The 12,624-nt window shown below is 41.8% G+C and overlaps 2 protein-coding genes across 3 annotated transcripts in view; one reads left to right on the top strand and one right to left on the bottom strand.

The window, feature by feature from the left end:
* si:ch73-71d17.2 (RPA-related protein RADX) overlaps nt 1-11,871 on the top strand; it is a 12,736-nt gene extending 865 nt beyond the window's left edge. Inside the window, exons 2-19 of the mRNA XM_067580392.1 lie at nt 126-237; nt 791-980; nt 1,976-2,106; nt 2,188-2,316; nt 2,627-2,793; nt 4,418-4,574; nt 5,024-5,132; nt 5,241-5,332; nt 5,435-5,560; nt 5,722-5,820; nt 6,026-6,199; nt 6,371-6,495; nt 7,078-7,334; nt 7,452-7,502; nt 8,108-8,148; nt 8,336-8,608; nt 9,597-9,746; nt 10,335-11,871. Of these exons, the coding sequence (XP_067436493.1) occupies nt 126-237; nt 791-980; nt 1,976-2,106; nt 2,188-2,316; nt 2,627-2,793; nt 4,418-4,574; nt 5,024-5,132; nt 5,241-5,332; nt 5,435-5,560; nt 5,722-5,820; nt 6,026-6,199; nt 6,371-6,495; nt 7,078-7,334; nt 7,452-7,502; nt 8,108-8,148; nt 8,336-8,608; nt 9,597-9,746; nt 10,335-10,459 (2,508 nt within the window). The 3' untranslated portion in view covers nt 10,460-11,871. The remainder of the gene's footprint in view (nt 1-125; nt 238-790; nt 981-1,975; nt 2,107-2,187; nt 2,317-2,626; nt 2,794-4,417; nt 4,575-5,023; nt 5,133-5,240; nt 5,333-5,434; nt 5,561-5,721; nt 5,821-6,025; nt 6,200-6,370; nt 6,496-7,077; nt 7,335-7,451; nt 7,503-8,107; nt 8,149-8,335; nt 8,609-9,596; nt 9,747-10,334) is intronic.
* The window catches only part of LOC137174877 (zinc finger protein 431-like), a 101,308-nt gene that overhangs the window by 22,469 nt on the left and 66,215 nt on the right, over nt 1-12,624 (bottom strand). The window lies entirely within an intron of this gene.

The raw sequence follows: 12,624 nt of genomic DNA, 5'->3' as shown, positions 1-12,624 counted from the left end.
CATTTAACGGTTCAGTGATATTTTCTACACTGACAGACGTGTAAACTCCTCGTGACTCCTGATAGACTTTAAACTGTGATTCGTCTTGTGAAGTTGGTTTTTTTACCCGTGTGTTTGTCTCGCAGGCGTCCTCGTCCGTTCCCGCCGTCTGCAGACAGTTTGTCTTCGTGGTGGACCTGCAGCGCTACAGCAGAGACCAGGGATCCTCCGTCTACTTCCCCCAGGCTGTCCTCAACGGTGAGACACTGCAGGACGGGACAAAGTAGGACGAGACAGGACAAAGTAGGACAAAGTAGGACAAGATGGGACAAAGTAGGACAAAGTAGGACAAGACGGGACAAAGTAGGACAAAGTAGGACGAGATGGGACAAAGTAGGACAAGATGGGACAAAGTAGGACAAAGTAGGACAAGATGGGACAAAGTAGGACAAAGTAGGACAAGACGGGACAAAGTAGGACAAAGTAGGACAAGACGGGACAAAGTAGGACAAAGTAGGACGAGATGGGACAAAGTAGGACAAGACGGGACAAAGTAGGACAAAGTAGGACAAGATGGGACAAAGTAGGACAAAGTAGGACAAGACGGGACAAAGTAGGACAAAGTAGGACAAAGTAGGACGAGACAGGACAAAGTAGGACAAAGTAGGACGAGACGGGAGATGATAAACTGGGAGAAAACAGGACAGACAGGATCCACTTCTGTCCAGCTATATATATATATATAACATGTATAACATCACTGGACTGGTCTCACTGGTGTCCCCTCTGGTTTCTGGTTTCTGGTCTCCAGGTGAGGACCTGTATGACGTCACACTGACAGACGGGGACTGCAGGCTTCGTGTGACTCTGGATCCTGGTCTGAACCGGCTGGTGGAGAGGGACGTCTTGCGGTCGGGAGCGACGCTACGCAACGCCGCCTTCACCCCCGCCATGACCGCTCAGCTCCCAGCATGCCCCGGGGCCTCTGGAGAGAGAGACAGGTGAGTGAGAACAGGTGAACTGTGCTGCTGTGACGTCGCTCGGGCAGGTGTGACGTCGCTCAAGCAGGTGTGACATCACTCGGGCAGGTGTGACATCACTCAGGCAGGTGTGACATCACTCGGGCAGGTGTGACGTCACTCAGGCAGATGTGACATCACTCAGGCAGATGTGACATCGCTCAGGCAGGTGTGACATCGCTCAGGCAGGTGTGACATCACTCGGGCAGGTGTGACATCACTCAGGCAGGTGTGACATCACTCAGGCAGGTGTGACGTCACTCAGGCAGATGTGACATCACTCAGGCAGATGTGACATCACTCAGGCAGGTGTGACATCGCTCGGGCAGGTGTGACATCACTCGGGCAGGTGTGACATCACTCAGGCAGGTGTGACATCACTCAGGCAGATGTGACGTCACTCGGGCAGGTGTGACATCACACATAGAAAAGGGAACAACAAGTTTAGTGTTTTGCTTCAGTAGTTTTAACATGTGACAGTAATATTATTAGTGTTTCAGTAACGGTAGTGTTCGGGGTCACACTTACTGATCACAGTAACGCTCCGTTACTTCTACATTTGGGGGTCGACGTGCTCGTTGTCTTACTGGGATTCACAGAGTCTCTGTGATCAGCTGACAGACGCTCCAGACGAGGAGAAACGCGACTCGCAGTAATCCCAAAGTTGTGTTGTAGGTTAGCCGGCTAGCTAACGTTAGCTAGCTCTCAGGAGTCACCTGACGCTGGTTCCAAATTGTTTCCTGGCTGCTTGTTAAACCACAAACGTCTCATTTTCTTGTTCTACATGTTAAATACAGACGTGTTGAATCAGATGCAGCGTCTGTGGAAGATTCTGAGTTTAAAGGAAACTTTGAGAAACGACAGTAACGAGAAATATAACGTGTCACTTTTGCTGCTGAGTAATAAGTAATATAATTACTTTTGTAATGATGTAATCAGTAGTGAGGTCGCTGTGATGTTTGTTTCTGCTCCTGCAGCTACAGACTGGTGAGTGTGGAGGTCAAAGGTCGCGCTCCAGATGACGATGATGATGATGAGGAGGATGGAGTCAGGAGGTCGGATGCGGACTGGGACTCTCTGCCCTGGTTTGGATCCTCAGAGGCAGCAGGTAGATCACAGTCCAATGTCACCGACCTAAACCACACCCACACCGGGCTTTAATTGGTTAATTGATTGATTGATCCCATAGGCTCTCTGGTTCCTCTGAGAGCCAATAGGATCGTGTTTCTCCCTCTGTGGAACAACGTGGACTACAGCGGGGAGGGATGGAGGGAAACTCCGCCCACCGAGGAAGAGGATGAAGACGAAGAGGAGGAAGGTGAGGAGAGCATGGATGTTTAAATGAAGCTGATACGGCGCCCCCGGCGTGTCCGGTGGCCACGCGCGGTACTGCAACTAAAACTTAAACTTTATAATAAAGACGTCTGTAAAGTGTCGTTAAGAGTTGTTATTCTGCAGAATAATTGTAGTGCTATAAATAAAGATATTATTATTATTATTATTATTATTATTATTATTATAATTATTATTATTATTACATGAGATGTATAAACTGTCTCATTAACCAGCAGGGGGCAGCGTCTTAACATTAAACTGAGGTAAAACGTTTGTTTGTGTGTTGTTGACAGTGCGATGTCCCGCCGTGACGGTGTCCGAGCTGCGTGACGCCTTCCTGTCCGGTCACCGGGGCGTCGCCAGGGGCGCCGTCCAGCATCAGCTGATCGTACGCGTCATAAACAAGTCGCACCTGATGTATTACGGGAGAACAGACCGGAACTGCGAGTGTCCGTATAAGGTCAGTGTTTGTTCATTAAAATCAGTCTCAAATGTGAATCCGCCACTGAAAATAGTCCCCGACAAAAGCACTTTTTCCTCCTTTTGTTTGTTAAAAACTACAGTTAACAGCGTTTTTTTTTTAAAGAAGTGATATATTGATGAAGTAAAGATTCAGTAGGAACCGATGAGCTGAGAGACGCAGACAGAGTCAGATAAACAGGAAGTGTTTCTTCTACAGCTTCAGGAAACATTTTAAATTGAATGAAACATGAGATCCTTTCCAGATAAATCAGTCAGTAATTTAAAGGCCTTTCTGAAGAATGATTGACTTAATAAATCTACATAAACATGATGAGTGACATATTGTTTACTGTATATTATGTAGCTGCTGAATTTGATTCTAAATTGGTTTTATAGTGTAACTGTGTTTGCTTTTTGTTCTCTGAATGTATTGATTTGATGTATTTTTTCTCTTCCCACGTTTGTTTGTTTTTACTTTGTTATTATTATTATTTTATGATTATAATTCATTTTTTTATCGAGTCACTGATATTTGTTACTGTGGAACATGTAGTTTTTGTATTAATGTTCTGTTCTACCATGAAAGGTCACTTTCATGTTATAAACCTGATGAAAACTCAGACGGACCAACACGTTGTTGGTTTGGGATTTGTTGACAAAAAGAAACATGTGGAATAACAACAGACATCAGGTTTTTTTTTTTTTTTTAGAACTTTATTGCCTTTATTGAACTTGCAGGCAATACAAACACAAACATACATTCAATACAAATATACACAACCTAACCCTCCCATAGGAGGCTACAAACAAACAGACAAACAAAAACAAAAACAAAACCAAAACAGACAAACAAAAAGGTCACCTTGTCATTAAATGTTATATCGCAATTCTTGGTTGTGCAGGATCAAAGTAGATGATATAGAATTGTACATTACATTTAAGGTGTTCGCATCATTTCAGTCCCAGAATGACCCATCTTCTTATGAATAGTGGTACTTTAAACTGTTTCCATGGTGTGTATCTGCTTCATCTTCTGTATCCATTGAGCTTTTTATGGGTGCACATGGCTGCATCCAATTAACAGTAATCATTTTCTTTGCAGTCATTAACAGAACATGTAACATATAGCATTGGTCCTTTAGAGACCAAGTTTTCTGGTATCTTCTCCAGTAAGAAAATTAAAGGGTCCAGAGGGATATCAACTCTGAAGACAGTGTCCAATTCTTCTTTAATGTGTTTCCAAAGTCCCAGAATATGTGGGCATGATCCCCAACCATGCCACAGTTCCTCCAGTACGTGTTGGGGGTATTACTTGAAAACTTTGACACCTTGAGAGGTGTTCTGAAAAATCTCAATTTCACTTTCCAGTCAAATTCTTTCCACATTTGGCTCCCAATCCCTTTATGACTTGCTAAACATATATTTTCCCCAAGCTTCATCTTCTATAATTGCATTGAGTTCTAATTCCCACTCACTTTTAATATGTAAGGTATTGTCTGAAGTGTCTTTCAGACATCAGGTTTTAACGTGAAGTGACGAGGACCTAAGATCGAACCCTGAGGAACTCCGCAACCGTGTTGATGAGCACCCGTCTGTCTCTCTGTCTGTCTCTCTGTGTCCAGGCGGTGTTGGAGGTGTGCGACAGGACAGGAAGTGTGTGTGTGGTGTTGTGGAACAGCGTGTGTGTCGACTGGTATCGCTGCGTGAAGCCCGGTGACATCATCGGCCTGAGCCGCTACCGAGTCAAACAGCATTACCAGGCGGAGCGCGACGACATCGGTACTTTAATCAAACTCACGTAGGGTTCATCTGATCAACGTTTACACAAAGACCAGAAACACACAGGTTGTTCCAAAGTAACCTCCTGTAAATAAACAAAATCATGAAGGTAAAAAACGTAGAATTGAGATATTAGATCGTCACATGTCAAGTCAAGTTCATGTTATTTGTACAGCCGAATATCACAAATACAACATCCTCTGTCCTTAGACCCTTTATTCAAATAAGGTAAAACTCCCTAAAAAAACTCTTTAAATGGAAGAAAGTTCAGGAAGAGCAGGAGGACGATCCCTCCGCCAGGAAATAGAACAAGAAAGACAACTTACAGAAACACCGCCGTGACAAACAGGAAGTCAAAATTATAACGGTATAAAGTGTTTTTAGAAGCTGGACTCTGGTTTATAACGACAGACTCGCCGCTCTGTTCCGGTTTCTGTTGCTCTCCACAGAGATCAGCGTGAACAGCAGAAATCCCGCCGCTCGCATCTCTGTTCTCCCAGAATCCTCTGTGGCGCCTGAATACGTACCACCCGCTCCCGCCTACAGCTTCTACAGCAGGTACGCACGTAGACACGTTTACGCTTTAACCTCTTCTAACAGTAGTGAGGAGCAGCCTGAACGTCCTCTCAAACATAGAAACACAAGCTCTCTGTCTGTCTCCGCCAGTAAGGAGCTGCTGGACCGTCCTCACGGCGTCCTGTGTGATGTCATCGGCCTGCTGACGTTCTCAGGTCGGCCGGAGCGAATCAGGAGCAAGGGTGAGGGTTGCCATGGTATTTATTTATTTATTTTTTTGTTTGTTTGCGTGTTCTTCTTCTCACAAACACGCAACGTCTTAACACGACTGTTCTCATCGGTAGACGGTCGAGGGGCGGAGCTTTTGGAGTACCGCTGGCTGCGACTGGAGGACGGTTCCAGCGATCGGCCAATCACGGTGAAGCTCTTCTCCACGTCTCAACCTGAAACCCACCGCAAGCTCCACCCACGTGAGACACACACACACACACAAATAAACAAACAAACATATTTACATTATTTATATTTATATAAGTGATAAATGTCAGTATGTCGATGTAGATTAGATTAATGTAGATTATATATCCAACAACAGGTCTCCATAGTTACGGGTCTCTCTGTGTGTTTACAGTGTCGGTGGTTGTTTGCACCAGACTGAAGTTGATCAAAGCTTCAGATCAGAGCTGCTGCTACCTGACAAATACAACGTACACACAGGTGTACTGCACAGGTGAGAGACACAGAGAGAGAGGCATTATGGGTAGTTCTGTCCATCCTTTCTATCAGTACCAATAATACTCATTCATCTCTGAGATCTGGTGACGATAAGGCGCTTGAATAAACTGGAATTGTCTTTAAAGCAGCCTCATCAGTTTGTCTGCTCACTCATTGGTTAACTGAGTTCCGTCCTGGCTCCCTGATTGGTCGATTGGCAGGTCTGGGCCACCACTCGGAGATGAGTTACCGTAAGCTGCGGCCGGTGCGGCAGTTCCTGCAGTGGCTGAGGAGTCAGGACGACGCCCAGGTGCTGAGCAGGGCTCTGATCGGAGGTTTCTTCATCTACCCGCCTCCTCCCGTCTCCTTGGAAACGTACATGAAAGAGAGGAGAGGTCAGCTGACCGCCTGTCTTTACATTAGTTGTCATCAGTTTCCCTTTAAGTGTTCAGAGTGTGTGTGTGGTTTAAGGTCTCCAGGAATGAATGTTAAGTCAATGTAAAGTCCTCTGTTGTCATGGAAACACGACTCTCTGTGTGTGTGTGTGTGTGTGTGTGTGTTTACAGGTGAGCCAGGTTTCCTGCGAGGGGCGGAGTTTCAGAGGGAGGTGGAGAGGCTCTGTTACCGGGAGCGACGCACCTTCTGTATCCAGGCAACTGTTACCATGGTTGCCTACTGCCGCAGAGGAGAGGTAACTACCAACCCCCCCCAAAACAATTTAGTAACTTCTTATATATTGAATTTAGTGCCTTAGAAAGTGTTAAACGTCCTGTCACATAAATTGATTAATTATATTACTATTGATTATTATTAACTAACAACAATATGATATAAATAACAATAAAATAATGTACTTCTCTTGCATAACGATTATATATATATATATATATATATATATATATATATATATATATATATATATATATATATATATATATAATTCTCGGCCTTATATAATGACATAATATAACATATATAATATACTGTGATGGCTGCGATTGCTCAGAGCGATCAGGGTTATTGATCTGTTGATTGATGATACAGTCGACGGGATGGTGATGTAAACATATATATTTATATGCGTGTGTGAGTGTGTGTGTGTGTGAGTCTGCGTGCGTGTGTGTGTGTGTGTGTGTGAGTCTGCGTGCGTGTGTGTGTGCGTGAGTGTGCGTGAGTGTATTATTGATCTGTTGATTGATGACACAGTGGACGGGATGGTGATGTAAACATATTTATATATTATACATGAAGTTATATGAAGCGTCTCTTTCAGGAGGATCGTTGTCTGCTGTGGATGGACAGAGCTTCATCTCTCTCACCCTCCTCCTCCTCTTCCTCCCCTCGTCTCCCTAAACCCTCCCCGTCTCCTCACCTGTCTCCCTCCCCCTCCTCCTCCTCCTGCTGCTCCTCCTCTTTCTTCCCTCTCCCCTCCACCCCTCGTTCGCCCCGACCTCCTCTCTCCTCCCCCTGCTCCTCTCCGTCATCAGCTGTCAGTCAGCTGACGCCCCGCCTCCTGCAGCGAAGAGGAGGGTAAAAAAAACAAAAAACAGCATTTCATTTTAGGAGCTAAATGTTGTTTATGGTGTGTAAACTGTGTGTGTGTGTGTGTGTGTGTGTGTGTGTGTGTGTGTGTGTGTGTGTGAGCAGGAAGTCGTGTAAGAGGAAGCAGCTCCTGCAGGCAGAAACTCCGAAGAAAAGGTGAGTAGTTTTCTTTTTTTCACGGAAACATTATTAAAAATGAACTCCAGTGATTTATAGATTCAGATTTTCTTTCTCAAAACTTTATTCCTCGAAACATGAAGTGTTTTTTTGTTTTTTGTCTAAGAAAATTACAACTTTTTTCTCAAAATATTCTGACTTTTCTCCTGAAATGTTACGGCATTTTTCCTCGATGTTTTATGACTTTTTCCCCCAAAAATTCAGATTTCTCCTCAAAATATTCCACTTTTTTTTCTTGAGGTATTTTTATTTTAACCTTTTTCAAAATATTACAGTTATTTCTGAAATATATTGTGACTTTTTCCTGAAATATTCTGAATTTGGTTCTCAGATTTTGTTTATTTTATTTACTTCTTTAAGGGCTTTTTTTCTACAAAATTAACAATTTTTTCCACAAAACATTCAAAACAATTTTCTCAAAATATCACAACCTTTTCATTAAATATTACGGCTAATTTTCTAGAAAAATTACAACTTCATTCTTGAAATATTACAACCTTTTACTCACAAATATTATGACATAATTCTCAAAATCTCAGATTATTGTGTTATTGATTTCACAAAATATCTGTTTGTCTCTGCAGCCCCCGAGTTACATTACAACCAGAACAGCACAACAACACAGGTGAGTGTGTGTGTGTGTGAGTGTGTGTGTGAGTGTGTGTGTGTGTGTGTGTGTGTGTGTGAGTGTGTGTGAGTGTGTGTGTGTGAGTGTGTGTGTGTGTGTGTGAGTGTGTGTGTGTGTGTGTGTGAGTGTGTGAGTGTGTGTGTGTGAGTGTGTGTGTGTGACCCTCCTCTCTCTCCGTCTGCAGTCATTCTGTTTGAAGCCTCCATGGAGTTTCTAGAAAACACCAACGCCAATGAAGACGACGATAGCGATGATGACGACGACAACGATGAAGACGCCTCGTCCTTTGTCACAGCCCCCTTCCTTCCCCCTTTCCCGCCTGTCTCCGCGGAGACGCTGCGGATGCACTACGACCACGGTCGCAGGGAGGAGCAGGCGGACGCCGTGGCGATGGGAGGGAGAGCGACGGCCGCCGGGAGGTTCGACTCTGAGAACTACTACACACTGAGGCTGAGAGGTACGCACACACATGCTTGTGCTTCTATCCTCGTGAGGACACTTAGCTTACAGTCACAACCGCAACGCTCAGTCTAACCTGAACCATAAAACCAGGTCTGAACCCTCAAACTGCCCTTTGAAGGTCTGTCAGGAAGTGAGAACTGACCAAAATGTCCTCACAGGTCTAAAACTCAGCGGTTCTCACAATGATAGATAAACAAGTATACACACACACAACGTCTGTCTGTGTTTTACTCTTTTAACAGTTTACTGACGTCTTCTTTAAAGTTTACGCAAGTCCAGTATGTAACAATCATCTCTTTGTCCCCGTTTGAATGAATCAGTTTTTTGTCGTGCAAACATTAATTCCAAAACAACGTTAGAACCTGCTAAGCTACTGCTAGCATAAAGACAGGAAGCAGCTAGCTCGGCTCCGTACAAAGTCACCGACAAACGCGTCTAAAGCTCATTAATTAATTATTAATTAACCCGTTTGTTACAAATGAAATTGACTTTTTTACAAAGTCAAATAATTTATAATACCTGGAAAATATGGGGAAATACTAATTAAATTAGCAAACTTAAAGCACTGGGTCCTAACGTGGAGGTCCTGACCCCCGCTAGGGGTCGCCAAAGCTCCACGCGGGGTCGTGAAACTCTCTTTATATATATAAAATATACATGTCTCAGCACTAATTCATTTCTGTGAAGAAGACAACTAAATTTAAGGGTTATTTTAGAAGTTTATATCTTTATTTATTAATAAAAAAATAAAGATATTAACTTTTTTTTTTAATCTTGCGAGGATAAGGACCCATGTAGACATGAACAGAACCTGCTAAGCTACTGCTAGCATAAAGACAGGAAGCAGCTAGCTCGGCTCCGTACAAAGTCACCGACAAACGCGTCTAAAGCTCATTAATTAATTATTAATTAACCCGTTTGTTACAGTTTGTGTTGTATTCAAAGAGTAATTCCTCCGTATTTAACTCTCTTTCTCCCCGCAGCTCTGTCAGACGGCGTGCTGCTCGACGCCACCTTCCTCCCTCAGTCCTCCTCTTCCTCGCTCTGTCCTCCCCTCCTCTCTCACTCCAACACCTGGACCTCCATCTTGTCTCACGGAGCCTTCTCCTCCCACACGCCGCCGCCCTCCCCAGGTCAGTCCACAAACAATCCAAACACACTTTATTTATAAGCACGATTTTAACAAACACAAGGTTTCCAAATGAAACGATGAAGGACACCACAGGATAAAAATAATAAAAATAATAATAATAAAATAAGATAAAATGATAAAATCAAATAAAATCTAATAAAATAAGATAAAAACAAATAAAAACAAATAAAATCAAATAAGATAAAATCAAATCAAATTAAATAAAATTAAATCAAATAAGATAAAAACAAATAAAATCTAATAAGATAAAATCAAATGAAATAAGATAAAAACTGGTTTAATCTGGCTGTCAAATTTAAGGTCTGTGTCCTCTTTTACCTCCAGATTGTGCTCAGTTGGCTTGTGATACTAAGAACCCAGATCAACCAGGGGGGTCACAGAAGTGCCACCAAAGACCATGACTTCTGTCTTTTTTTTCATTAAAATGTAGGAAGTTTATGAAATGAAAAGAAATGCCAAAATAAAAGAGGGCCAAGCACAGAGCCCTGTGGTGCCCCACATGAGAGGGGAGCAGTGGAGGACACACAGAGTCATCAATGATGAAGTTTCCTCTCTGTCTCTCTACCAGGTGACCTCATAGGTATGGCGGCCCAGCTGACCAATCAGAGGCTGGTGTGCGTCCTGGAGGCGTGTCATCTGGGCGGAGCCACAACGGAGGTCGTCCTGAGCCGAGCGTTCCTGCTGACCGACTGACTCGTTTTCGTCTGCTTATGCTCGTGAGGACACACGTAGGACATGTTGCATCCTTTAATAACTAAACCAAACGTTATCTTAAAACCAAGTATTAACCTTCAAAATAAGAGTCGTCCCCACAAAGAAAACAATACAAAGACACATTGTTTTCTTCCACTGGTCCTGGTTTGGATACTGACCGTCACCCTGATGCCTGATGGGAGTTGTAGTTGTAAAGCTGGGTTCGTAACTTATTATTTGTAATATTATTTTTATACGTGATAATTTATTGTATTTATAGAAGTATTTTATGGTGTTTACATTTTGATGCACTTTACTTTTTGATGATGTTATGTTGGGAGTTTTCTACTTTTTTTTTTTTTTATTTGACCGTGTTTATTTGCCTTAAAAAGCAGCAGTAACAGTTACTAATTCAATACTCACAATGTTGGGAATTGTAGTTTTTTAACTGTACATTTGACTACAGATAAAAAGCACCAGCGGGGGTTTTGTATGCTTAAAACCTGGTGGGATTTGTAGTTTATTTTTAATTTAATTTTCATGGTTTGGAGTTGAATAAAATAGAAAATGACAACTTTCACTGTCAAAATATAACAACTTTTTTTTCCCCCAGAAAATTACAGTGTTTTTACAGTTGTTTTTTTTTCTTGAAAAATTAAAATTTTCTTGAAAAAAATATTTTGCTCTCGGAATGAAAATCGTCAAAAATATTTTTAGAACAGTGGAGTTTGGTCTGCAGCTTCCTTGAAAATGATTAACAGGTTACTTTGATGTTTATATGCAGTTTAGTTTCTGTCTCTCAGCAACATTATGTGTGTCTGAGGCTCTTTTTTTCTGGGAAGTTTGGGGGAAGTTTAAATTCTATAATTAAAAATATGTACCTGCTTGGTATTTTATACTCACTCCTGACTACTTGAAGTACTTTTTGGCCAACAAAATAAATAAATAAGTATTTAAGAGCAGAGTGGAGAAGGCTTTGAACCAGCATTTACACCCTCTAACATTAACAGAAAATATGTTTAACAGAAAACTAAATAAAAATCTAATTAATACAAAGTTTTACAGACTTTGTTCATGTTTTTATCTTTGCTGTTTGTTCTGACAGTAAAGCCTCAGTTTGAAGTGTGACGTGCTTAAATTCTGTTTCAGTGCCAAAAAAGTTCCTGCAGTATTCGTCCAACACAAACAGTCTGCTGTTGTATAATTCTGTTGTTTTTATATCTGTGAATAGTTTTGTATTTGTTTCATATTTCTCAAATTCACAGCTTGTTAAAGCTGATGTCGTTATTTAAAGCACTTATCTCAAAATGCATTTTGTTTTTCTGTTATTTTCTGAACTGTGTAAAATTTTGCATTTTGGAGAAATAAGTTTTCATTTCAGTTGTTGCACTCTAATAAACGTTTCACCTTCATTTGTCTCTGGTTTTTACTTCTCTTCTCCTTCTGTTCTCTTAAAAAAAACAACTGAAAACTATCACAAGTCACTTTGTGTGACATCTTTTAAGTTTTTAGATGCCAAGTTTTATGTCTTAAAAGGTTTAAATCTGGTGTCTAAACACATTGAAGCAGGTTTACATGTTCATTTTCAATGTCTTAACTTTTCAAGAAGTAAAAAAAAACAGTTGTTGACTGTTAGAGTCACAACGGTTTCAACTTCTGACAGCAGCTGCTTTACTGGAGCCTAAAATACAGAAAGTAAACTCTTAATTGTTTCAGACAGACTGCAGTCATCACAGCTGGATCAGGAGGTTTCATCCGGAGAGTTTCTGCTCTGAAGCTGCAGGTCTGAACTTCTGAAACAGATCTGGAACATTTATGCACGTTGCAGCACAACGTTTGGTGATTAAACATGTTTTACTGGAGAGGATAATTGTGATTTTCCTTGTATTTACATCCTGTAAATGCTTCTCTATATATAATTTCCATTGTTATTGGAGGAGTCCGCCAATCCAGGATGGGATTCACTGATACTGGATAAGATGCGGAACATGACAATGGAAACCGTGTTGGACGATATTGTTGTTATTTTAGCTCGCTGTTTGTTTGGCTGCGCTGTAAACAAATAATTTTTTCAGACAGACTGATGAAAGAAACGCTGAATGAGAGATTGCATTGAGTTACAGAACAGAAGCTAGACAGGAAGTGTTGTCATGATGTCATCACCC

This window comes from Thunnus thynnus, chromosome 22 (assembly GCF_963924715.1).
Source record: "Thunnus thynnus chromosome 22, fThuThy2.1, whole genome shotgun sequence".
Taxonomy (NCBI): domain Eukaryota; kingdom Metazoa; phylum Chordata; class Actinopteri; order Scombriformes; family Scombridae; genus Thunnus; species Thunnus thynnus.
This window is presented reverse-complemented; position numbering and strand designations above follow the sequence as displayed.